Consider the following 26,157-nt stretch of genomic DNA (forward strand, 5'->3'; position numbering starts at 1 on the left):
CCGCGATCTCCACCCTTCTGTGGGCGTGGCGATGCCTCGGGAGCCACACTGGAATGCTCCAGGACGCATGGTCGACGATAGATTGCCGCGTGCGCCCAACGGTAGCGCAATAGTAGTACCCCTGACATTGTCATCCATTGCATGCTTTGCAGTCTAGACAACTGCCATATTGGTAGACTGCTGGAGCTGATAGTCGGTAGGAGAGCGAATTCGAACCGTCTCAGTTACCTTTGTGTATCTTCCACAGCAACTGCTAGAACTTCACAACCGCGGGATTGGCATAAAGAAGGAAGACAATGTGATCTGATGATAGGTTTGCGTGCCTTCTTCCAAGAACGCACCGACTCCCCGACCGTATTTGACGTTCGGTAGTCCCGTGGGACTACCGGGAGCAGCCTTTTCCTTTGCCGTTCTCAGAGCCTTCAAGGGCAGATAGACAGACGCTGTTTTTACGTCGGCACCCAAGGACGGGTCATAGGGCCAGTTGACAAAGAAAATTTGAATCTTGCCAGTATCCCAATATTGATGATCCTCCCAGATGCGCAATCTTTGAGATTCTGGAACATCGCTTGCTCCTGTCGCATTGACACCATTTTCTTCAAGTTCCATCAGTGCCTGTAAGATGGTGCTACCGGCACAACCCTGCAAGTCCCCTTCAGTCCTATTTGTCTGTGCTAGTAAATCGATAGCAGACCTTCGAATAGCTGGATCGCGGCATCTTCCAGCAACAAAGGCCAACGTATCGATCACACCGGAGTCGATTCCAAAGGAGGTCCTCCTAGGAGCTCGAACAGGGTCGCCGATCGCGTCCTTGTAAAGGTCAATAATCTCTGCGAATTTGCCAACATGTCGGTCGTAATTGCATTCCTCACTCGTCCCGAGGGTATCGAAAAGAATGGAGGCGACCAATGCAGCGGCTCTGAGGAGCTTCTTAGATGTTATCAGGGCCCCGTATCGCTCACGCGCGGTGATTCCAGTGTCATCGAGAGCCGCATTCCAGTTTGCCAGCAAAGCCTGTACCTGTGAGCGCTGTTCACCGAGTAAGAACGATGGGTTAATATTTTCTTGTGCCCAATCCACAATCTCTTCGAGCTTGTTGCGCGCCTCAAAGAGGTTTCCAAAGCAGTAAGGAATATCCGGCAGCGTCAGTCGATGCTCTATTTTGTTTCTTTTGATCGCCGCGCTGAGGGCCAAAGCGGAAGGGATGTCGACGATACTGCAGAACCTCATGCGCAACCGTTCGATAATGGGCCGAAGGAAGTTGTTGAGGACAGTCTTCTCGCTGTCAGAAAGCATGAGTTCGCCGGATCCTAGTCTTTTGTCGATATCCATGGTCAAGCTATGTCCGGATTTGAGTAGCTGATACGCGGTATGGCTGTCCTGAAGGTTCTGCAAACAAATGAAAATGACACAGGAGATCAGAGTTGCGATATCCGACATCGCAGTTTCATACGCCATTCGGGAAGCCTTGCTGCTTTGATGTAGAGCCAGTTCCTGCAAGTTGGAACATTCGTCTGACTCTCCGTCCACCTCTGAGGATTCATGAAGCGCACCGAGAGCAACTACTCCGTGAAGTATAGATCGGTTCATGTGACATGCTTGGAGGATAAGTTTGTTCCAGAATGTTGCGTCCCTCCAGCCGGACCACTCCGGTGCCGTTCTCTGGCAGAAGAAGACCAGACTGCGCAACTCCTGAGGTTCAAGTCCTGGGAACGTGCTCACGGCCTGTAAAATGCGGTTTGAATAAGTGTTTGGAGATCGGATGGTTGGAGATAGAGAATCCGAGAGTAAAGAACGATGGTGGTCAGGACTATGAACTTGTACATTTGTATCCAGCCGAAGATCTGGTTGTCTTAGTGCGACAGGTGTAGATTCAACCTTTGAGTGATCCTTTCGTTTGTTTTTGTGAAAGGATTTGTCAACTGTCGGTGCAGATTTGGCGGCCGTATCTTGGGCAGCGGCCCTGGCTCTCAGCTGTCTTTCGTGCTGGACATGTTTGCGAATCTGCCTAGTTTCGGCTTTTGAGCTTCGTGAGAGAACGGCCGAGCCGCTGTCTTTATTAATCCAGAGGAGGGATTCCGGCATCTTGCTGACGGAGTAGCCACGGCAAAGGCTGGAATTGGTAGATATTGAGTGCTTGCCCCACGAGAAGGCAGGCGAATTGAAAGGGGCGAGCAATATCAAGAAGCGATGGAACTTGGATTGCGGAAGATGGTTAATTGCTGTAACAGGATGCTGGTGATCAGCGGCATTATTGTCATTATCGTATTGCGATGAAGCAGGCCTTGTAGCTCCTTTCTGACCGGTTAGGCCGCCTTTGGAATTGTCAACGGGTAACAACAGGTTGAACAACCGAGAGGTTTACTTGTATCGGGACCTCGGAGGCAGGATCGACCGTTTCGAACCGACTCCCACAGACCATGGCTTTGCCAAATGCCAGGGTGCTTGGGGTTGGGGTTATGATGATGGGGTGCATTCTTTTGTAAGGGAAAGTTTTGTGGGCGCTCGAGCCGTAGGTGAGGGGGATGAACCTCCTTGCCTGGGGGGACCAAGAGAATAGGTGGACACAACCATCGGAACTATAGCCCTCTGCAGCCTAGTTGGTCGGCTAGACATGACGCTTCAGCTTGCTGTTATTGTTCGTCGCCTATCGCTGAATAATGCCTCCAGAGTGTGGGGCCAATGCGACTTGCTACGCTGCTGGGTATGCCCAGCAGACCAGACTCTTGACAAATTCAGTTTGGTGTTGCAGCTGGAGGAGGGCGACGCGCATTGCAAAGGGCTCAGCTGGACGCTCCCTGGACTCTTGTAACTCGTGAGACAAACTAGCTACACTTCCGACTTGATCTCTGTCGCCTCCATCTCCTGCTTCCCCTCGCTACTACTATGTGCAGATTGGCCGTCAAGAATCTCTGCACCTTCGCCGGTGTAATGCACATTGATGCGAGGCCCCTTGAACCACTTTCGGCCGTCGATCGCATACCACGACATGGCCAAAAACATGGAGCCCCCATAAATGAGACAGGTCCAGTTCATCGTCAATGGAGTTAGGTCTTTGCCCTTTACCGCCGGGAAGCAAAGAGCCGGAACAATCAGCAACCACCAACCAAAGGCAACAGCTCCTAGCGGCTTCGAGTATCTTCCAAGATTCCAAGGTCCTGCAGAATACTGAATCAGCAATTGGTGATGTGATTTTGCGGACCATCTTACCTGGTTTGAATCTGCCGTGGTCGAAGAATAACTTCAACGCTACAGGAGTCGTGAATGCCGTATACTGGGCAATAGCACCAATGCTGAATACCGCGCCAATAGCGACAGGACTGGCAAACATCAACAGCCCGAGCAGGGCTGCAACTAATAGAACGCCCCAGGTCGCATAAACTGGTGTCCTGGTCTTCGGATGGACCTGACTCCACCACCTGGATCCCACGATAGCGCCGTCCCGAGAATATGCGAAGATCACACGAGTCGCAGTCACAGTGCAACCAACTCCGACAAAAAACTGAGCAATGATGTTGAGAGAGAACATGGCAAGGCCCGCTTTTTTGCCCAAAACCTGCAGACACAAGCTTCCGAATGGTTGTCCATATTGGCCAGCAACGACGTCGGTGATATCCTGGACGCAATAGACGATGACCAACATTATGGCAAATCCAAGACATAGACCCGACTGCGCCGTCATGGCAATGGCTCTGGGGGAAGCAATGTTGGCATTACTGCATTCCTCTGAGAGATGGAATGGGGCGTCATAGCCAGACAGAGTCCAGATTGTGGTGAGAAAGCCCATGATGGTGGACCAGCCAATCGGCCACTCGGTCCCGTTGGGAAAACTTGTCCAGACGTAGTGACTGTGGTTTGTCTTTGGGTGGTTGATCGAACCAACTGGGAACCATATGACGAAGATAAGTATGACAATGAGATTCCATATTGTTCCAATTTTGTTGACCCAGCCGATGAACCAGGTTGACTGCATTGTGATGAGACCATTGATGACGAGGATGGCGAGCAATGTTAGGTATATGTGCCATGTCTGCGGCTCGTAGTCGGGATAAGCAATCATGCCACAAGTAACTAACATGGAGGCCAGAGCGTAGTTGACAGAGCATGGGCCAGTGACGAAGCCGCAGAAATTGGACCAGCCAACAAACCAGGACGCTAGAGGACCCCATCCTTCAGGCGCAAGAACGGCGGAGGCGTAGTAAAGACCGCCAGCGGTAGGCATGCTTGAACACAATTCGGCCATGGTGTAGGCGGTGGCCTGGATGAAAAGCGACGCAATGAGCCATCCCCAAATGGCGCCACCCGTTCCGGAATAACCTAAGCTGTAACCAATCGTAGATGCAATAGAAGGTAAAAGGCCTAGAACGGAGAATGACACTGAGAAGGATTCCCATATTGTGAAGTCTCTGACATTCGATCAGCAGGGTGGCCTCCGGGAAAAGAGTTAGGCACAGACCTCTTGAATTCTTGTTTATAACCCAAGGCACCCAAAGTCACCTCGTCATGGCTGGCGCCTTCTTCCAAGAGGGCATGAGTGCCGCGATTGGCGAGGACGGATGTCACGCCAACAGCGCTCTCGTCGATGACAGTCACAGATTGCTTGCGAGGGGCCTCCATTCTCGCAGAAGCTCACAGCTTGGTAAATCACGATAACTTCCACTGTGGAAATCGAGTGCAAATCAGGGGGGAATGAGCAGGTCTTTATTGCCTTTCCCATCCAAGCGTCGGTCACCATCGTTGGTTCTTAGCGAGGCATGCATGATAAGATGGTCTCCACCAGTGGCCCAATATCCTGGGAACAGAACTACCGAGATAACTCGTGGTGAATCAAGCTATGTAGCTTCCCATCAGAACGCAGGGACACCATCTCTCGAACTAGCAGGAGCATATTAAGGCCGCGGCCCTGTTGGTAATGAACGACACCCGGGAGACGGCCGCTCTGACTCCAGGTCCATGGGTCGGATGATAGGTGGAATACCAATAGGAGCTCGAGTGCCTGTGCTGGCCTTATCAGTGCCTTGTTCCTAGAGTCGATGTCTAGTGGCGTCGTCATGGCCAATAGCTGGCGTCAAGAGGTGGTCTCCAGCGGGCAAGACTGTCACTCGACAGACCCTGGAGACCCTGCAGAGAGTCGAAGAAAAGAACATGAGATCTTGATTTGCTGAGACTGAGGGAGAAAGATAGGCATGCAGTGTAGCGTTGGATGGTGTTGAGCTTGTCGAACCCATTTCCTTGGCAAGCAGCAATGCGAGCAAAGCGTCTCGGAAACCCTGCGCGTTTCTGGGGACGCCTTATCAGGGTTTGACAAAGATCGGGCTAGTACACGTGGCAAAGTCAATGTGACAAGTCCGTGATTGATCTCTCGAACCGATTCCACATGGGCAAGTATAACATATGCACAAGAAGCTCGCCGTTAGTACAAATAACGTTGCGGCGGGATTTGTCCGGCCACAGCGCCAGAGCGTATCAACAACGCGGGGAAGGATAAAAAAGCTTCGTAATACAATAAAGAAGTTGGCGACCATCCCGTCTCGCAACATAGGTGCTTCACAGGTCGCCAGTTATTACAAACATCTTGGAGTCCCATTTGAAAATCCCGGAATAGCTATGGTTTGAAATATTCGGCTGCACGTAGGGCCGGCAAAGGGTAACGAGATGAGGGAGTAGGACAAGTGAGGGCGACTCAACGCAAATCAAGAGAATAGGAGGTTTTATGTGGAGAGGCAGCCAGCAGAAAGACCACCAACACAAGATAACGACGATTAAATGGACAGAGGACAGAGTCGTGATGAAGATCAGCGATTGTGCTCCTGCGAGAACCGCCGGCCTACACTATACTGGAAACACAGAGTGCTGGAGGTAACTCCGTAGAAACAACCGGCCACGACGTACGCCTCAATTTGTGGAAAGGAATCCTTTCTTGGAGACGCGATGATGTTGTGGTGGTGAAAAGTACGAGGCACATGCTGGTCGGGCAGATGCTCCGTACCTTGTCCCTACATAGCAATTGCTGCGTAGCCTCAATCACGGGTTTGGCTGTTCCAGCTCCTGCAGGACTAGACGATCTGAGACAAAGGGGCATGTACCTCTGAAACAGGTCGAAGGTTGGACCACAGTGGCTTCTGGAGGAAGGAGGTTTGAATCTGCGACTAATTGAGCTTCACAGTACAGCGCGGCAACGGGTCAAGCACCAGCGACAAGAAATAGTAAGTTTGGGATGTGATGCACGCCGGAGAGGACGCGCAAGTATGTACTCAGCACTCGGTCTTCCGCGCTCCATACCGCGGACCTCGAACTGTGAGCCGCATAACAGCAGACTGAGGAGCAAATCTGGCGGCGAAAAAGAAAAATCTACCTACCAGCATGTAAATCAGTACCGGGTATGGCAGCATTATCGCTGACAAGGACACTAAGGAGTGGTTGGGTGCTGATCTGACCTTGGTGAATATCGATAACGAGCACTAAAGCCCTAGCAACGACCCTTGGGCCGGCCTGGTGAGCCCCCCCAAAAAACTGGTCCAGACCCCAAATGTCCAAGGCATCGCTTTGGGACGGGCCTCCCCCTGTCTTCCAAGTGGGCTTATGCGGGTTTGTTCCAGGGCCTTGATGTTGAGCGGGTCCATTCCAGCCAACCTTTTTCCTCGTTAACCAACGCCCTTAGCGCTAACACAAGCCACAGCTGCGTCAGTGGTTGGTAGATCTGACTTTCGCATGTCCATTGTCGACTAGCCAGTACCCTATTCAGCTCCTCCAGGTTTCTTCCCTAACTTCCTGTCTGCACTACATAGCGAGCACAGAATCAGCATCTCACATCACTGCCGCTTCCACCTTCTCAGATTTCACGCTGATACCTCGCCTCGAACGTGGCGCCTGCGTCACAGTCCGAATTTCCCCAGTCGTACGCCCAACCAGCACCTCAATCCCTCATCCACGAATTTGTCTGCGCCTCGGACGAAAGCCAACCCTCACGCACGCCGATAAACGAAACCCCCGGAGAATCTTTACCAGCCTTACCTTCGCAAACTCATATTACCCTCAATACCTCGTACACCACTGCACCTTGAAGCATCTTAAGAAAGACCGTAGCCTCCTATACGACCCTCACGAATAGGACTTACCAGTGCCCGATGGCCACGATCTCGTAACGTCATCCTGCCTCGGTAGCCGCTTTGTGCGGTTCTTTCAACCACATCCCTCCGTAACATGGAAAATGTACCTCCGCAGGTATGGGCAGTCGCTCACACGTTGATCGCCCGCAATGAAACGACCAATTCAACCTCCACGAGCAATGCCGATACAGCTAGCCGTCCGCCAGTCTACAAGGCAATCGGTCTCAGTCTCGCTGTGGCTTCAGGGCTCTTCATTGGGACCTCTTTTGTGCTGAAAAAGACCGGACTGCTTAGAGCGAATGCCAAATACAACGAGGAAGCAGGAGAGGGCTATGGCTACCTGAAGAATTTCTATTGGTGGGGAGGCATGACACTGATGATTGTGGGCGAAATCTGTAACTTCGTCGCCTATGCCTTCGTCGATGCCATCCTCGTGACACCGCTCGGTGCGCTGAGCGTTGTGGTCACGACCATTCTATCGGCCATCTTTCTCAAGGAGCGCCTGAGCTTTGTCGGTAAGGTTGGCTGTTTCAATTGCATCGTTGGCAGCATTGTCATCGTCCTCAACGCCCCAGAGCAAAGCGCCGTTGCCGATATCCAAGAAATGCAGCACTTCGTCATCGCGCCCGGCTTTCTCAGCTATACCGGTGTCGTGATTTTAGCATGTATATTTATCGCCATGTGGGCAGGGCCACGCTACGGCAAGAAAAGCATGCTGGTCTATCTCAGTATTTGCAGCTTGATCGGCGGTCTGAGTGTCGTGGCAACCCAGGGTTTAGGGAGTGCAGTCGTGGCCCAAGCCGGCGGAAAACCTCAGTTCAATCAATGGTTTCTCTACGTTTTACTGGCCTTTGTGGTTGCGACACTGCTGACTGAAATCATTTACCTCAATGTAAGTATACTTCTTCCCAAACACTGCTCGGCGCCTGACATCACCTAGAAAGCATTGAATATTTTCAACGCCGCCCTCGTCACCCCGACCTACTATGTCATCTTCACCAGCGCCACAATCATTACTTCTGCGATCCTTTTCCGGGGCTTCAAGGGCACAGCCGTATCTATCACGACTGTGATCATGGGCTTCTTCCAAATATGTGCTGGAGTTGTCCTCCTACAAATGTCCAAATCCGCAAAAGACGTTCCAGACGCGGCCGTTTTCAAGGGTGATCTCAACCAAGTCAGGGAAATTGCGGAGGTTGAGCAGCCAGAAACCGAGCCCAAAGCCGATGCTATTCGTGGCACCGCGGCTTTGATCAGGAGAATCTCTGTCTCTCGGCAGAAGATGGAACAAGAGGAAGCTAGACGGCTGCGCGAAGACAAACTTAAGGATCAACTCGAGCCGCTTCGCGAGAACGAGATTGTGGAATGGGATGGCCTCCGCCGCCGCAAAACAGTTATCGGCGAACCTGGTGCAGTTGTTCGAAGAAAGACCGTTCACCCACCGCTGGGAATGTCGCATATCCCAGATCCCAATCAGGAAGAGGAGCACGAACCGGGATTTTTTGAAACTCTGCGCAGCCGTGCACAGAGCGTAATCCGTCACCCCAGTCCCCGGCACCATGCGACCATGCCGGAAGATTCTCTACGGAGCCCAATACATCCCGTTGCCTTGACAGACATCAAGGTTGTCTCATCCAAAGCCGAGTCACCCATCATCCCCTACGGCCCGGGGAGCCTCGAAGATGCCCAAGAACGGATTTACGGACTCCCTCCAGGGCAGCTAAAGGAACGGGCCATCACCATCTCAGCTCAACCCTCGCCCCGTTCCAAACCCCTGCCCGCCAAGCCGTCATCATCCCCTTCACTCAAACCAGCACACCAAGCAAGACGGCAATTCTCTTTCACCAACTTCCTTCGACCAGGCTCACGCACCCCCGACGTAGATCCCATGGCTCCACGGCCAAATCTTTCGCACCGTACCAGCAGCCATGAACAGAGACGTGCAATGAAGAACGCATCAGAGGAGGAAAGACTGGGACTTGTCAAGGGTGATTCTCACGTTGCATTGCTCGAGCAGGAATCGTCTCGCTCACCTGAGCACCAATCTCAATCCTTCTCTTATGCCCACCCTAGTTCTCATTCTCAGACCAGCTCAACTTCAAGCGCTGATGGTTATTATCCTTATCAATACCCTTCTCCTCCTCAACATTCTCTGTCATATTCTGACGAGGTTGATGGTTGGCAGATGATGAGCACGGCGAGTCCGCCGGACGAGACGACCCGAGCTTCGACACCGCCGCCACCGGCGACGGCAAGCGGCCGGCGACGGCCCAGTCCCCCGAGGATATATCATCCCCCACCTTTGCTCACGAGGAATTCGCCTCCAATCGACAACGAGGAACGTCCAATTCCGGGGACGATGGTGGGCGGAGGGTCGACACAGGCCAGAGCCATGCTAGCAGCGTCAGACCGTTCTCCGAATACATCGACGAGCCCGCCGAGGAGCCATCAAGACACTGGTTTGCACAGGACAGGTGGAGAAGGTCACCTAGCTCGAGTTTCCGAGGACGCAAGAGTGAATAATGCCTACAACTACGAATCGACCCAGACAGAGAGCATCGAAGCCGAGGCCACCCGAAGACGATTTGAGGAACAGAGCAAAAGGGAAAGAGAAGAGAGGCGGTTGAGAGCCACCGGACGACGGCAGAGCTGGAAGCCTGTCGATCCTGAAGGAGGCAGTTTCATCTAGAAGTCGGAGTGTTGTTTGGATTACGCAGCTGAGCCTGTTTTGGTAACAACGAAATACCCACGACGTTTGGCACGCATGGAAATGGACCCTTATGACCGATAGAAGAGAGGCATTGACCAGTCTAGCTCAAAAAGCTGGACCGCAACCTCAAGTTATTGTACATGTATGATACTACTCAGTAGGCTGAATACAGTACTTGTCCTACTTGCAAAACTGCCTTCGCTACCTCCACCACGCCGTCCGATTAAGCCTCCTAGCTCCACGTGCGATTCATTCTGATGCCAGTCTGCCACTTCATCTTCCATCGAATGGCGCCGCACGGGGTACCTGTAGGTCAACGTCATAGGCTGTGGCGGTGCACGCGCCCGCAAGAGATGTGCCTGACACTGACCTGTTGGTGCTGCCAACCCAGGATGATCGTTGCCGGCCAGTGTTAATTCCGAGTGTCCGTAGATTCGGCCTGCTCGGACGGAGAACTGGACAAAGTTCACGCCACTAAATAATGCATTGACAGCCTGCTCTGCCTCTTCTTGTTCTTTTCTCGGATTGGGAGCAGGCACTCCTGGCCTGCATTTACATGTGTCAGCGACGCTGGACCGCCCGAAATGGTTGAATCTCCCGCATCCGAAGCATCCCAAGAGCAAGAGTCCGCCGATGAGTCGACTGCGGCACATCCGCCTGCTAAAGCGCCTGCGGTCAAGGACAAAGAATGTCAATACTGTCACCAGCAGTTCACCTCCTCGTCGCTCGGCCGCCATCTCGACCAATTCATCTCTAAAAAGAAACCCGACGGAATCCATGATGTCGAGGAGATCCGGAGACTACGAGGAGGCATCACGCGCCGCACAGCGAGAAGCAGCAAGCGGGACAAGGACAAGAATGAGCATGAAGATGCTCGCTCATCACAGGCATCTCCAGGCCCCAGTATCGGTCCCCAACCGGGCACTCTCATCTCGTCTGCCGTTGAACTCAACCGCATTCCTCCTGGCGGCATGCATGTGCGCCTGAACAGGCTCAATTGGCAGGCTACGGGCGTCATTACAGATCCTACCACCCTCGACTCGCCCGGCACGACTGCTGCTGCCGCCGCCGCCCCTCCTACTCCTGCCATCGTCTCTAGTCCATCTGGGACCAAGCGCAGTTTTTCTGTCTACGCCCAAGACCTCAATACCAACAGCAATGCCGAAACAACTCGCGCTCTCGAACTCGCCCTACGCGAAGTCCTCGACTCTCTCCGTGCGGCCACAAAGAATGCCTCTCCCAAACCCTCCCCCTTCAAATTCGACGTCCAGTCACAGACATTTCCCTCTCTATGCCTGAAGGTCCTGCCTGCGCCAGCCACCTTGTTCCAAGCTTCTCCTTTCTCAACACCGCAATCCATCCCGATCAACCCACCCGGTCCTGATCAACTCGTCCCTCTGCGGCAATTGCTGACCTCTACCATCGATCACTGGAAATGGCAGACACTGCGACTTGCGCAACCCACGACTTCCAACATAGCGGAAGAGGCCGACTTTCTCACACGAAGCGCGGCACAATGGACCGAATCGACCCTTTCGCATCTTGAGACAAGCTATCAGAATTGGATGGCTCATCCAATCGAGATTCGCAATCTACTGTGGCAGGTGGAATTGCTGAGGTCCTACAATTCGGAGCAACAAAAAGTGCAGGAGATGGAAGAAAGGTTAGAGAGGTTACAGCAAGAGGCAAATCAGTTACAGCAACAAGTGGAATACCTCTCCCGATGTCAGTGGCCACGTGAGATGGCGCTGTGGCCGCCTGAGCGTCGGACGTTTGGGGCTTCTATGCGCGAAGAGTTGCGACTAATGACCCTGAATAAAGTGCCCGCCAGATCAGTCGGACCCGACGCGCCCGAAGAGATGGTCACTCTGCCCACGGAGAATATCAATACGAGGCAGGGTGACAAGTGGGACTTTGACAAGTTGGTCAATAAGTGGAAAGCCCATGTCAAAGAAGACAAGAATCGGCGTATGCCACAATCTCTGGTATCCATGGACGGTAACGGCAGCGCCGCGGGGGGGCCACCGGGCGTGAAAGTGGCAGAGCTCAAGAAAACGCAGAGCGAACCGGGGATGAATGGGTTGTCGAATGGGCAGTCGCCGACCAGTGCGGACGAAAGGCGGAAGAGTATGAGAAATCCAAAGGCCAATATCAGCATCATATCGGACTTATAAAATGAAAGCGGAGTGAGAGGAAATGCAACCGGCCATACGGAGTAATGATATTGTATTCCAACCCCGAGAATATGCATATGTTCGTATCCAACCTAACACGCATATTAGATATGACTGTCCATCAACACCATGGCCAAAAGGGGTCATCATCTCATGTCAGATCCATATTGTACGTTTTAAAACCAAGTATCCTGCCCATCTTCCGAACGTAACAACCCAGAAATCGACCTTGCTTTCGCCGAAACCTTGTTCTCCAAATCGTTTTCGTCGTCAAGTTGGAAACGCACACGCATGTGGACGCGCACAGCGTCTGAGAGCGTTATTCCTCGTCTTCTCCCTCCTCTACCTCTTTCTCCCGTTTCGCGAACAGGCTGACTCGGTTTTGGATCGCATAAATAGCGTAGCCCACAATGGCCAGCACCACGAACAGGATGATCACAATGATCGCTATTACGTAGTTCCTTTGCACCATGGTTCCGATCGATTGGAGACTGCGTAGAGGACAAAGAAGGCTGTAGTCGAAAGCTGCTCGCGCTTCCGGCTCTGTGGTCGTGTGGGATCGGTTCGCTCTGGGTCCGCAAGTGACTTAAATTGAATGTGCGAAATCGGGCAGGAGGAGGTGGACTAAGCCGAGGTCCACAAAGGAGTGAAGCACTGTCGGGAAGTCTTCTTATGGTAACCGGTTCTGATTGATAGATTCGAGGAGAGATCACACGTGGCGAGGTAGGAGGCGATGCAAAGGGTAGACAGGGACCACAACTAAAAGCAGAGACAACAGTTTGCAGTGCCGTGGGATCAATCTTGAGAGGGTTTGACCAGAATGTCCTCAAGACAAAGTGAGAGAGTCTATATCGGGAATGATGTCAACAGAGTATTGGTGTTTACTTCCTGTGGTTTCGTGTTTGCGTTGCAATAGAAGGCTGCTGAGGAAGATGGAATGTTACAAAGAATTTCAAGCAACGAATGGACTACATGTAGTTATCCGCGAGCACGAAGCCCAGCCTCGCAGATGCTCTGAACTCATTATGGTGATGGCTGGTTGCGAAGATGTGGTGGTTGGGAGCAGCGAGGCAGGTAAAGTGGCAGGTTCTCCTCGCTGCGAGGCTGGTTCCAACTACTCCACATTTGGAAATCGTGAGGCTGACCTATTAATACCTCCGTCCCACAGGAATGCCAAGACCAACCGTCTTCCAAAGTTTTGATCTTGCGGACCAGCCTTCTGTCCCCTCACATTATGTTGTTTTTTGGGAGACGAGAAACCACCCAAGCTCTGACCACTGACCAGCATATCCAACGACGTTGGCATTCTTCGCCCTTAATTCACCTGGCGACGGAATGGGTAATTCCGATTCTAGGCTTCCAGTGACTACAGGCAAGTAGCCATGGACGTCCAAATCCGACTAGGCCCTAGTTCACGTTCTAGCGCGGTTGCACGCCCTGCACATCTAACCAGTCGAGGCAATAGAGACAAGCACATTTGTTTTGGAGCTTTAGATAAATAAATTTCACCAGATCCTCGTGCATACTCATATTCTTGCATGAACTCAAGGAAGACTGCGGATGGCTCGTCTCTTATAATCCAGACGGCTCTCTGGTCGCTCTCTGGTCCTCCCTATGCACTTGAATCTCTGTTATCCCTCAAAAATGAATATCTCGAGTGTTTCTCGACAAGTATGGCTGGGTGTGTCTCTCAAAGCTTTCTTCGTCTTTATCGCTACAATTTACTATACTTGCATACCTTATAGCCAGTGACTATTCTCGTGTCCTGCACCTACCCTTTGTCCTTCAACCAGTGTGACCTTCACTCCATTGTTACATCATACCCTTCCCACATGATACCTAGATCCATTCTGCTCTGGTCTGTCTCATTGTTTTACAACATAACAAAGAACAGTGCTATGCTGTTGTATCACACATTTCTCTCAAATTCGCCTTGTCCTCCACTCAACAGTCCGACAGACTCATACACCGATGCTTGACCCGCTGGCCACCCTATCCTATGAGCACCGTTAAGCAAAACGGCAGAATGTCGAGCCAAAGGCTTGACACGTCTTGCGTCAGATTTGAATTGGATAAGGAAGTGCGATCACCGAGGACGCCGACATATATACCAGATTCCCTATCATCTAGCTCAGTGTCACCTTTCGATCACACTAAGTACTTTGCTGAACCTACCCTTGAAGGTGACGACCAAGAGCCGATGTCTATTGCACCTCAGCAACATCCCATGCCATGGACATGGATTTGCCATTTGTGCCATTCACGATATCCCCTTGGCGTAACGCGCCGATGCTTGGTTGACGGACACTACTACTGTTCAGGCCAGACCGACTGGCCCAGCCTGAAGAGAAAGAAAAAGCCCAGGGCATGTTCGAGTGAATTTGACTACGCGGCATGGAAAAACTGGGGAGCCTGGCGCCGAGGAACTCTCAAAATCCTCCAGAATGAGAGGGTCTTAAAGGGCTGCGAGTCCTGTGACTTTCCAAGTCAATGTCGGTATCCTGTTGATTCACACCCGCTTAGTGATGCAGAGGCGGCCCTGGTGTATCCGAATGCCTCTGTTAGCGAAACATTGCAAGAATTAGAAGCGAAGATAGAGGAACGCAGAGGCAAAAGTGAAGGCGGATCGAATGCGAATGAGAACGTCGGCTTTGACCAAATATTGAAGAACATCTGCCCCAGTACGAAGTCACAGACACCGGGTTCACAAAAGCTGTCCAATACAAAGCAGCAAAACAAGAGTATGTCACGGAGCAAGGAAAAACGTTCAGTCAAAGGTCCGATCCGTGCATGGGAGGAAGAAGCGCCCGGAGAAGAGAAAAGGTTGCGGGAATTGGTCGGACCAGATCTTTGGTCGTGCTTGGAAGATGTTGGTTTGGACAATGGGCGGATTGGGTGAAGGCTCACGGCGTTGATTTTGTACAGGGCAAGAATATTCTCTTTGTAAAATGTTATTGATGTATCGGCTCTCTACTTGTCTCGGCATACTCCATCTATTTCCCAACCAAACTGCCAACATACTCTGCAATTGCCAACATCTTCTCTTCCGTAAACCTTCGTCCGACAAGCTGCAAACTAACGTGAGCGCCATCATATAAGTCGGCATCATAAGCTTCGAAAGCCTCCTTGTCTTGGTCGTTGATTGGTGTGTATCCTTCAGCATACTTATCGATCTTTTTGTCTGCAATCGTAACCGGTACAACAACACTTGTATAGTCGAGCCCATTCACAAATACACTATATCCGTAATACTTGTACAATTGGGGTCTCGCAGCCGGGTATGGCGCAAGAGGGCAAATGAAACCATCCACAGGTTGACCCGTCTGTGTCAGCTGGGCAGTGCTATTCCAATAATCCAAGTATTGTTTCTGGTATTTGCGCTTCTCAACGTTGTTGGCGGCGATTTGTGATGCCGTCATTTCCTGCGTCGGCGCGTCGCCATAGCTCATTTTGATTTGAGGAGACATGGGCTCACCAGCAATTGCAAAAGCTCCGTGCACGTCCTTACCGCCATCATATGCCCATGTCTTAAATGTAATATCCAAGATTTTCTTGTGCGAGGGTGGTTTCCACTCAATGATCTGATGTCCCGCCTTAGTAAGAGCCTCGGCGAGCATAGATACCGCTCGGGCAATGGGCGGCTGAGGATTCACGATGCCATCCGATTTCAGCACACCGAAGCTGAGTTGCCCTTTCTGAGAAGAAGACTTGACAATATCGTGAATTGCTTGTTCTTGGGCATCACGCCACGGCATGTCGACAACCAAAGGATCGTGAAGCCATGGCTTTTCCGAGAGGATAGCTTTTGTGAGTAGTCTGACAGCTCGAGCGGTAGTGGCGAGTGGACCGACAACGGACAAGACACTGTTCTGCCCATCCATGCTGTTGGCCATTCCTTCATAGGGCAGCCTCCCAAATGACGGTCGAATACCGTAAAGCCCATTGAACGCTGCAGGAATGCGGATTGATCCCCCAATGTCAGTCCCGAATCCGCCGGGCGATCCCCTCAATGAAATCAGGGCACCCTCGCCCCCAGAACTGCCACCGGAACAAAGGTACCGGTTCTTGGGATTCCAAGTATAGCCAATAATGTTGTTGACAGTCTCCCCACTCATCAACGAATGTGGGACACTGGTCTTACAATAAAGCACAGCACCTAGGGCCCTGAGCTCTCTCACCATTTCACTTTCATACTGGCCTTTGCGTGGATCATCAACTTTGCCTTCAAAGGTTCCTATCCAGCCAACGTATCCCATCGAAGTCTCGACGTTCTTGACATGGAACTGATCTTTCAGCGACACAGGTACTCCATGAAGCGGCCCGACGGTTTTTTTGTTCTTTGCGAAATACTCGTCAAGGGCTTTGGCAGACTCTAGGGCAGCATCAAAGAAAGTCTCATGCAGGCAGTTCACCAATTGATGGGCCAAAGAGGCTCTGTGACAGAATGCTTGGGTGACATCAACCGCAGACCATTCACCGGCGGCGACCTTTTCAGCGATGCCAACAGCATCGGTTTCGGTGATTGTGGTCTCTTTCTCATCGAGGAATTGCTGAATATAGGACCCAGTAACGTCTTTTTGCTCTTCCGGGCTGGGGATCTTTTGGAGTCGCCATTTCTCGGGAATGGAGCTCAGGATAGCATCTCGCTTTGCCTTTGCAAGCGTTTCCCAGTCGGCAACCATGGTAGCGGATGGAAATGAAATAAGTGGTAATTTTTCAATGTCCTTTATAAGGAAGAGCACGAACTGTTCGAGAAACGTCTTCCGTGTTGTACCCCTCGCGAGATGGTTCGGTTATATGTGGAGGTACAAGTCATTGCTGTTTGGAGACGCACATCTCCACCACCAATTGGTGCGGAGATTAGAACAAATTGATAAGGAAGACAAACTTCTCCTGCCTGTTTTGGGCATGATTCCATCACTCCGAGTTGGCGGTAGTCATCCTTCTCGATCTGCTTCCAAAGCAAAAGGGTGGGATTCATTCAGTCATCTGACGGACATTCAAGTTGATCCGTTTCTTGCTCATCCATCCTCGCCAGTGCTGATATGGTCCTCTCTGCGCAATATCCGGCCAATCCTGCAGCCATGCTGGACAGGTGCCTGGCAGAATTTTTGGCACGCCATGCCAGGCATACCTGGATTTTCCAGACATGACGATGGCATCCCCAGACCTCAACCGAATGGCAGCTGCGTCGATGCTGTCTTCGTTCCCAACAAGAAAGATAGCATCGCACCCAAAGCTGATGCTAATGAGACTGTTACCGGACGCCTCACTGATGTCTCGATGCACACTTAACGTATCTCCGGGGCTGTAGAAATTGACAATGGCGGCCTGGGCGTCAACGGTAGGAAATATCTTTTTCAAGAGTGCAGCTATGTCCTCAGGGAAAGGCGGCGGTTCGCCGTCGGGATAGATCTTGTTCGTCCAGTCGTACTGACCCCCCAGAGTCACCCATCGCAATTTGGATCCAAGCATCTGTGCTGATGTGATGGGTTTGTGGATTGCCGGATCCTTCGGGTAGATCACCATGTCGAGGCCTGCAGCGAAGAAGGACGAAGGAGACGGATCATCAACTTTTGGCGGGTAGGAGATGTGATGATGGTGGTTAAGGTTAGTCTTGTGGGCGGGATTAGAGAGATCACGATGAAGTAGCCTGTCTAACAAACCAACTTGAAGCCGAGGAGGTAAGAGGCAAGGGAATACGCGTAGGCCTACCCCATGTCAGCTGCGCCGTGAGATAGCAGACAGCAGTGCGAGCGAACCAGGTATTCCATTGACCTCGAAGGCTGCTCGTGCCGGTAATGTGATGTCTTGAAGACCGAGTGTCGCGTCGTCCGTGGCATTGTCGAGGAAACCCTTTGTCCAGATGTCGAAGTCACTTTGTCGAAGAATATCAGACTCCGGTAGTGCTGACACTTTATTCACATCCGGGTCTTGTGGGTCGATGATGCCCTGATCAGCTTCAATTTCTGCTGCAGGCCGTTTCCGCCATCGCTTGAAAAGCTCTCGCATATATTCAGGGGGTCTGGCCTGAGTATTATGCATCATCAATACTAGGGCAATCCCGATCCTTTCCCAAAGTCGGAATGGGCAATTTGTCTCTGTCCTGGCCAAAATGGACAGCAAACCGGGAAAAGCAGAATACGGAGGTAAATTGTCAGAGAATCTCTGTTGGCGACATAATTGTTCAAAGTACATAGGAATGCCAGGATGCCAAGATGAGTATCAAAACTGTCGTGAGCTTGTCTCCTTCGGGACGTGGGTGACGCCGCCCTGTACTCACTCTAGCGCCCGCAGCCCACATCCGGAAATATCCATATGGCGTTGTGCTATTATTATTAGATACATTCAAATTGATGTGTTGAGCATTAGAGTACTGCCTCGTAGTACTTATTGTCATCGTTCCCATCCTGCTTAGTTGCCTAGGTAGACTCTCCCATTGAACAGTATTACTTTCATCCAGATTCAAGTTACTACTGGTAGGTGCTTGTACCCAAAAGGGACTTCAGTTTCGTCCTCCGTACACTGTGTGTTCTATGCATATACGACCGGACTTCTACGGGATGGACGCAGAACAATTTTGACCTGAACGATGGGAGGAACATGTGCCTCTTAACGACAATCTGACCAACTCAAGATGGAGATGTCTTCCCCTCAATGGTGGCCGCAAACATATCTAGGAATGGATGTTGGTCTGACTGAGGCGGCATCATCGATCACGCGCCAGCTTTACTAAATAGCAACCTGAAACTTTTCATTGAGCTCTAGATTACACAGTATTAGTCTTGTGGAATTGGCGAGCCCAAGCGCAACAGAAGGCGAGGGTTCGAAATAATACTTGCAGCTCTGCCTCGTAGACGGATGTGGAACGAGACGTCGGGCCATTGTCGGCCCGTGGCTGCGGTTTCACTTCTTCAGGCGACATGCCGTAAACAAAACACATCAACTCGGTTCGTGTGGCACCAATGTTCGTCCTTGGAGTCGCTTTCTCCCAGGGAGGGCTCCCCAACTTCTTCTCCTAAAATACTTTGTATGTGGTCATATTGATAGAGCCTGTATCGCACCCCGGGCAATGGGTGCCCCGCAACTTGAGAACTGACCGAACCCTGTCTAAAGCATGGCCGCAATTGGCGACGACAGTGAGAGCGACACCAGCCATCTGAACCCCAGAGCGAGCGTGGGTTTTCGTCAGCCCGTACGAAGTTGGGAATCACCTGCTAACGTTCTACATATTAGCTACGTCAATCATCATACATTGATCCCGCTACTGGCACACGGTTGAGCAAGACATTTACCCTCCACAACTTCGACCATCCCGATGCCTCTCGCCACGACGTGGACGACACCACTCCTTTACTGGGACAAGTTGAAGAATACCGTGCAAGCGGTCCTTGGCCCAGCCATGGCTTGTTGGTATCAAAGAGTTTGGAATATGCGAGCCGGGCCAGGCGATTCATGCTCTCGGATACGGGAAAGGGGATCTTCAAGTGCGCTCTGGCGTATCTCTTGGGCAGCCTGGCCACCTTTGTTCCCCAGTTGAGCAAAGTGTTTGGCAAACAGAACTCGAAGCATATGGTCGCCACGATCACAGTCTATTTTCATCCCGCGAGATCTCTTGGGAGTATGTTAGATGCTCTGCTTTTGGCTACGTCTGCGTTTCTCTACGTGGCTGTTGTGTCCCTCCTCAGCATGACCGTCGCCGCCTTTTTTGCAGATGCTGTCCACCTTATTGAGCTTGGACATGCCATTGTTCTAGTTATCTTCGTTGGAGGCGGTCTGGGACTTGTCGGTTGGATTAAGCTTAGGAGGAATGATCCTTTGGTGAACATAGCATGCTCTCTGGCCTCCCTCAGCCTGGTCACTATCCTCACGAAAGAAGGAGCTGTTCAGGCTGGCGACTACTCCACGAAGTCAATCTCGCAGATCCTCAAGATGATCGTTGCCGGTGTCATAGCTACGATGCTGGTTTCTTTCTTGATTTTCCCAATTTCCGCCAGGCACAAGTTGAGGAAAAATCTCCTTCAGGTAACCGATGCCCTTGCTGACATGCTTGCCTTGATTACGAGCAGTTTCTTATCTGGAGATGAAGCAGAACTGGAAGATAGTGTCTTTCAGGCCATTAGTGAGCAACACAAAAAACTTTCTTCCACGATCTCCCAGAATTTGAAAGAAGCAAGATATGAACATTATTTGCTGGGCACTGAGAGACAAGCCCTGATTGAGGCTAGGCTAGCGCAGTGCATTCAGCGGATCTCGCAGAGCATTGGCGGTCTTCGGAGTGCTGCAGCCATGCAGTTTGTCGTTACAAAGCAACCGGCCTTTGGCTCTATGCAATTCACGGCAGAGCAAACTACCACGCCACGCTGGATGGACTCCATGGAGAGCTCCAAAGTCAGTACAAACGATCGAGACTTGTTGAGCTACTTTGCGCCGCTGTCGCCTGTGCAGGAATCGACTCGGCCACTGACCGGGTCGCTGTCGGGCCCAACACACCCGCCATTTCGATCGCCCGCACAAATTTTCGAGCTTTTCATTCGCCATCTGGGTCCTTCCATGAGATCTCTAGCTTTCACACTGAAGGAAGTGCTGGATGACTTTCCTTTTGATGCCTCAAAGCGTTACGCCATTGCATCCAATCCCATATTCAAATCGAGCCTTGATCGCGCATTGAAATTGTACAAGGAGTCACGAAAAGACTCACTTCTTGTTGTCTATGGTCAGAAGGATATGGATCGGTCTCGACCAAAGGCTGTTCAAGCGGATTGGGAAGATGCTGCCGCGTGTTGCGGACACTTTTCATTCTCTTTGGTGGAAGTAGCTGAATCCGTGAAAGAATATTTGATCATCCTCGACGAACTACAGCTCGAGGTGGACGAACGTCCAGCTGGGAAGACGTGGCACTGGCTGAAGTTTTGGCGATCACCCTACAGCCAAACAGATTTGGCTGGGATTGACCCCAATTTTGCCAAACTGGCAAAAAGGTCTGATGAACTCGAGGTCAAGTTTAGCGACAATCGTCTCAAGGTATCTCCACAGCATGAGGTGCCTCACTGGCCCGATCATCCTCGCTTCAAACAATTGTTTTTCCGCTACCTCTACGCCGCAGCATCTTTTTTCCGACGTGACGATATCAGGTTTGCCATCAAAGTCGGGCTGGGTGCCATGTTGTACGCTCTGCCAAGTTTCATCTCCTCGTCACGGCCGATCTACCAGCACTGGCGAGGAGAATGGGGCTTAGTCTCATATATGCTGGTGTGTAGCATGACAATCGGGGCGTCAAACACAACAGGCTACTCGAGAGTGCTTGGAACCTGTCTCGGAGCTGCTCTCGCAGTGGCTGCGTGGGAAATATCGCATGAAAATCCCGTCGTACTGTGCCTTTTCGGGGCCTGTATGGCGTACTGGACCGCATACATGATCATCGGAAAAGGCAAAGGCCCGATGGGCCGCTTCATCATGTTGACCTACAACCTCAGTGCCTTGTACGCGTACAGTCTTGCTGGTCGTGATGACGAAGATGATGGAGATGAAGAGGATGCCGCCAAGAATCCTTTGATCCTTGCAATTGCTGGACATCGGGTTGTCGCAGTAATCTCTGGGTGCATATGGGGCCTGATCATTACACGCGCTGTCTGGCCCATATCGGCCCGGCAAAAGCTGAAAGATGGTCTTGCACTACTGTGGCTTCGCATGGGCTTAATCTGGAAGAGGGACCCACTGGCCATGCTGACCGAGGGTGTCTCTCCAGACCGATATATGAACCTCCGAGAGGAATTCTACCTGCAGCGGTTTCTGGCTAAGCTCCAGAGCCTGGTAGAGGCTTGCAAAAGCGAGTTCGAGCTCCGGCGGCCGTTCCCACATGCAATCTACGGTCGGATCCTCAAGAGAACTGAGCAGATGCTTGAATCCTTCCACGCGATGAACGAGGTCCTTCTCAAGGATTTAAACATATCCCCCGGGGAGGAGGCACTTCTGAAGGCCACAATCAATGAACGAGCACAACTGTGCCGGCGAATCAGCCATTTGTTTAGCGTTCTTGCAAGTTCTATGAAGTTGGAATATTCAATCACGAGTGACGCGTTGCCTAGCATCGACCATACGCGGGATAGGCTCCTGGCAAAGATTTTTGAGTATCGGCAGAGTGACGCACAGGAGCAAAAGACCAAAGATGAGGATTACAGTCTCTTGTACACGTATGCCTTAGTCACAGGTCAGCTTAGCCTCGGAATCCAGGACGTACTGAAGGAGATAGAAAACCTCTTTGGGGTCCTTGATGAGGAGACGTTGCGGCTTCAGTAGCAATGAGCAATTGCGCAGCCCCCGCAACGAATTCATCTTTATACCTAGGTACTCAGTATTGCATGCGTTCGATCAATATCTTTCTGTTGGGGCCTTCAAATTGCAGTTTGTGAAAGCTAGTCGGCGTTCACAGTCGATTCTGCGGTCTCATACGCGCGTCTCGTTTGTTGATTATGCAAACATGCTTCGGGGCCGTGGGGAAGCCACTCGATCAAGTTCATACAATATCTGTGGGGGCGGCAGGGGTGGTTATTAGTGACTCGTAGTCCATGCTCCATTGGTTGTACGGAGGAAGCATTCCTTTGTACTGGATGCTCGGTATGGACGCCTGTGACGATCCACTGAAAAGTGGATGTGTGCCCGGTGTGGCGCAAGGCTTGGGAGAAGCACAGCCTCCGGGTCGCCTAATAGGCAGCGCCAGGAGGTCAAGGACGTGACCTCGTGTGCTTGTCCGCCGCAGAGCGTGGCTGTGTTCTCGATACTTGTAATGAGAGGCGCGGTCCGACAGACTCGCCTGCGCCTGTTGATGGACCCAAATCTCTTCACATCCATCCGTAGAGTCAAATTGAAGCTTGCAATTCTTCAGAGCCGCCTCCGGTAGCCAGTTCATCTTTTATAGCAAGGAACCCCTTCCACTCCAGTACCACAAGAAGATCACGACAGTTCTGAAACGCGATGCTGGATGAGAACCTGCCAAGTATGTGTGACTGATTGTCCGTCTTCCACCAATCTAATTGCTAAGGGTTGCAGCCTTCGTTCTCAAACCGTCCAAAGATAAACCCAAACAATTGTCGACCTTTCTCTTTTCTCAGCATGGAGCCGACTATGAGCCTTCTTACACGGTACGACATCTAGATCCAGATCACCACGCCTCGAAAAACCGATATGCGGCAGCACTTTCCGATGCCTTCAGCCCTGAAGTTCTCTATGCCGAAGTTCTACTCATCCCAGAATGGACACAACCTCCTCCTCTCTCAGAGCAAGCCCGGTTGAGCGGTGCTATCCCACCTCCTCCAGAACCTATCCTACCATCCGAGTTCGTAATACAGCTGTACAATCCAGATCAACAGATTGCAATAAGGCACAAAGCTGCCAGTTTCAACAGATCTGCGTCATGGGAATTTGAGATACCGCAACAGACCTTCCGAGCCCCATCCGGGTCTGCGCTTGATCGAACACAATACGATCCTGCAGTTTTGGAAATCACGCCCAAGATCGTGTTCAAATGGAAGAAGGATAGCAAGTTCTCGAAAGATTTGGCGTGTTTCATGTCTGGCAAGAGTACAGATATAGAAGGCAAGGGGAAACACAGAGATCCAGATATCACTGTCGCGATATTCAAGGCCCTCAAAGAGTTGACCTTGTACGAGCCAAATCTGCAGAGGGTTGACATTGAAGACCTAAAAGGCTTCGAGGTGGTCCTCTTACTGGGAGCTGTGGTGATTCGTGACGTATACTTCGGTACTTTGAAAGAGACCTTCAATCTTTCTGCCGGCAAGAAATCCAGCCCGACTAGCCCAAGCGCTACAACTGCGATCCTCCAGTCGGACACCAGACCTCAATCAGTTTCACCCACCCATGATCCACGACCGTCATCCACAGACCCACGGACCCAATGGGAAATCGAAGCCGAGTCTGCTCGTCTGCGAAGACAGGCGGTAGAGGAAGAGAGACAAAGGCGGCGCAGAGAAGAGGAGGAAGAACGATTGACCAGGCAGTTGTTGGAAAGGGAGGAAAAAGAAAAACGGAGGAGACAGCAAACAGAAATTCAACAGGAGACGGAGTGGCTCAAGCAGATGTATGGACGAGAAGATGCCTCTGCTCGCCCAGGTCTTCCTCCTCGAGATCCGCGACAACAAAGGCATTACTCTGAAGCGGGACAAACCGCCTATCTTCAAACTCAACAAGGACATTATCCCCCTGCTCCATATGCCAATGCCTGGGGAGGATATCCTCCAGGTTCTTACATGTCGGGAGCTGCTTCACAGGCGAGTTTTCTTGCGCCTATGCCTTCGCAGCAACCACAAATCAAACAAAAATCAAGCATTTTCAATTTCCGGCGTCGGAGTGATCAAGATGCAAACAAGTTGCAAAGAAAGCGAAGTGCCGTGTTCTAATATACCGAGCTTCCTCTTCGGGCCATGACGGATCTTGCATACGGAATCTGGTCGGTGATTTTCCCGGTCAAACTTCGTGTCATCAGTTCTCAAATATTTTAAAGGGTGTTGCAATCTCTATCTGTCTTCGAGCAAATTCTGCCCTTAACCCATATCGTTTCCACCATCGATTTTGAAAATGGCCACATCCTTGGGCAAAAGAATTGTCTTCACTGGTGGTTCTGGAAAAGCCGGGCGACACTGCATTCCGTACTTGCTCAACAAAGGACACCAAGTTCTGAATTTGGACTTGGTGGACTTCCCGAAAGACCACATCCCTCCTGGCAAGAGTGTATACACGATGAAGACAGATCTGACGGACGGCGCTCAAGTTTTCAATGCATTGTCATCCCTGTTTTCGATGAGCGAGTACGATCTGCCAAGGCATCCTGGTCCTCCCGACGCTGTCATTCACTTTGCTGCGTATGCCCGCAACATGATTGTGCCAGACAGCGAGACGTTCCGCGGCAATGTCATGAGCACTTACAATGTGATCGAATCTGCCTGCAAACTGGGTGTCAAGAAGATTGTCATTGCCAGCAGCGAGACGACCTATGGTGTTTGCTTCACCCAGGGAGAGGATGACTACCTTTCTTTCCCTCTCGATGAGGATACTTACGATCGTAATCCGGAGGATACGTACGCCTGCAGCAAACTGGCCGGAGAGCGGATTGCACGGACTTTTGCCCGACGTTTCAATAACGATATCTATGCGCTGGTGATCGGGAATGTGATTGAGCCGCACGAATACGAGAAGGATTTCCCTCGACATGTGGGCAAACCTCAAACGAGGAAAAGGAATGCTTGGAGCTATATTGATGCTCGAGATCTGGGCCAGATATGTGACTTGTGTGTCGCGAAGAGCGGGCTCGGCTTCCAAATATTCAACGCAACCAACGACACGATTACCACGACAGTGCCGACGGAGGAGTTCTTGAAGAAGACCTGTCCAAACACACCAATCACGCGAAAGATGGGTGAGTGGGAGGCTCCGCTTTCAAACAAGAAAATCCGAGATGTTTTGGGATTCAAGGATGTTCATGATTGGAGGAAGTATTATACTCATAAGGAGTGAAGTATCCGTACCAGTCAGTCGATGGACGAGCGAAGTGCGCCTAAACCCTTCGATATCCATGGTGCCAATCAGTGTGGGAGCTTCCGATGTCCCTCGCCCCTTGTCCAGCTGAAGCTGGCGAAGAGAGCTTATGGGCAAGAGCCGCGGGACTCCTGGTTGGATGGTTGTGGACCAAGCAAAGTTTGGCTGTGCTGAGATAGCTAACATGTAAGTCGATGCTCAGTAACTATTACCTAGCGAGCTAGGTACCTATATACAACTCGAAATGGGCTGTGGTCCGTAGAGTCATCTAAACCTTTGCTTGAGCTTAACGGCGTGAATCCCTAGATGAAGTTCTGGATAGATTACTCGGTACCGTGCCAAAAATCATCGACTAGCTAGGCGAGCCCTGATCATTTTGGCGATTTCCTAGGCTCTCGGAGTTCGGGTTACAGGCCACCCAGGCTGCATCGCCAACATGCCAGGCCCAGCCACTCAAATCTCGTAGCACCTGCACTTGCAGAACGCGAAAGACAATTCGATCATCGCAGCTGCCAGCGCAGCACGCCGTCCTGCCTTTTTATTCATTTACGCAGGATAGCCATCTTCTCTTCATCATCAACGAATATCGACATCACGCCAGTTGGAGGAATGA

General features: G+C 51.4%; 10 protein-coding genes across 10 annotated transcripts; 6 read left to right on the forward strand and 4 right to left on the reverse strand.

Moving 5' to 3' along the window:
* Positions 1-261: 261 nt before the first annotated feature.
* Positions 262-2,085, reverse strand: Z519_00006 (uncharacterized protein; the record flags this gene model as incomplete). Its single annotated transcript, XM_016757766.1, has 1 exon — positions 262-2,085. The coding sequence occupies one exon, from the start codon at positions 2,083-2,085 to the stop codon at positions 262-264; it is 1,824 nt and encodes a 607-aa protein (XP_016625015.1).
* Positions 2,086-2,829: 744 nt separating this feature from the next.
* On the reverse strand, positions 2,830-4,617 carry Z519_00007 (uncharacterized protein; the record flags this gene model as incomplete). The annotated part of the gene is made up of 3 exons (XM_016757767.1): positions 2,830-3,158; positions 3,211-4,406; positions 4,457-4,617. 3 exons carry the CDS (start codon positions 4,615-4,617, stop codon positions 2,830-2,832), a joined length of 1,686 nt encoding a protein of 561 aa, XP_016625016.1.
* Positions 4,618-7,203: 2,586 nt separating this feature from the next.
* Z519_00008 (uncharacterized protein) lies at positions 7,204-9,798 on the forward strand (the record flags this gene model as incomplete). Its single annotated transcript, XM_016757768.1, has 2 exons — positions 7,204-8,001; positions 8,050-9,798. 2 exons carry the CDS (start codon positions 7,204-7,206, stop codon positions 9,796-9,798), a joined length of 2,547 nt encoding a protein of 848 aa, XP_016625017.1.
* Positions 9,799-10,403: 605 nt separating this feature from the next.
* On the forward strand, positions 10,404-11,993 carry Z519_00009 (uncharacterized protein; the record flags this gene model as incomplete). The annotated part of the gene is made up of 1 exon (XM_016757769.1): positions 10,404-11,993. One exon carries the CDS (start codon positions 10,404-10,406, stop codon positions 11,991-11,993), a length of 1,590 nt encoding a protein of 529 aa, XP_016625018.1.
* Positions 11,994-14,019: 2,026 nt separating this feature from the next.
* Positions 14,020-14,892, forward strand: Z519_00010 (uncharacterized protein; the record flags this gene model as incomplete). The annotated part of the gene is made up of 1 exon (XM_016757770.1): positions 14,020-14,892. The coding sequence occupies one exon, from the start codon at positions 14,020-14,022 to the stop codon at positions 14,890-14,892; it is 873 nt and encodes a 290-aa protein (XP_016625019.1).
* A 94-nt stretch (positions 14,893-14,986) lies between these two features.
* Positions 14,987-16,675, reverse strand: Z519_00011 (uncharacterized protein; the record flags this gene model as incomplete). The annotated part of the gene is made up of 1 exon (XM_016757771.1): positions 14,987-16,675. One exon carries the CDS (start codon positions 16,673-16,675, stop codon positions 14,987-14,989), a length of 1,689 nt encoding a protein of 562 aa, XP_016625020.1.
* A 295-nt stretch (positions 16,676-16,970) lies between these two features.
* On the reverse strand, positions 16,971-18,038 carry Z519_00012 (alkylated DNA repair protein AlkB; the record flags this gene model as incomplete). Its single annotated transcript, XM_016757772.1, has 2 exons — positions 16,971-17,704; positions 17,756-18,038. The coding sequence occupies 2 exons, from the start codon at positions 18,036-18,038 to the stop codon at positions 16,971-16,973; spliced, it is 1,017 nt and encodes a 338-aa protein (XP_016625021.1).
* Positions 18,039-19,110: 1,072 nt separating this feature from the next.
* Positions 19,111-22,292, forward strand: Z519_00013 (uncharacterized protein; the record flags this gene model as incomplete). Its single annotated transcript, XM_016757773.1, has 2 exons — positions 19,111-19,170; positions 19,230-22,292. The coding sequence occupies 2 exons, from the start codon at positions 19,111-19,113 to the stop codon at positions 22,290-22,292; spliced, it is 3,123 nt and encodes a 1,040-aa protein (XP_016625022.1).
* A 675-nt stretch (positions 22,293-22,967) lies between these two features.
* Positions 22,968-24,409, forward strand: Z519_00014 (uncharacterized protein; the record flags this gene model as incomplete). The annotated part of the gene is made up of 2 exons (XM_016757774.1): positions 22,968-22,989; positions 23,043-24,409. 2 exons carry the CDS (start codon positions 22,968-22,970, stop codon positions 24,407-24,409), a joined length of 1,389 nt encoding a protein of 462 aa, XP_016625023.1.
* A 178-nt stretch (positions 24,410-24,587) lies between these two features.
* Z519_00015 (uncharacterized protein) lies at positions 24,588-25,523 on the forward strand (the record flags this gene model as incomplete). Its single annotated transcript, XM_016757775.1, has 1 exon — positions 24,588-25,523. The coding sequence occupies one exon, from the start codon at positions 24,588-24,590 to the stop codon at positions 25,521-25,523; it is 936 nt and encodes a 311-aa protein (XP_016625024.1).
* Positions 25,524-26,157: the final 634 nt, after the last annotated feature.

Source organism: Cladophialophora bantiana, assembly GCF_000835475.1.
Source record: "Cladophialophora bantiana CBS 173.52 unplaced genomic scaffold supercont1.1, whole genome shotgun sequence".
Taxonomy (NCBI): domain Eukaryota; kingdom Fungi; phylum Ascomycota; class Eurotiomycetes; order Chaetothyriales; family Herpotrichiellaceae; genus Cladophialophora; species Cladophialophora bantiana.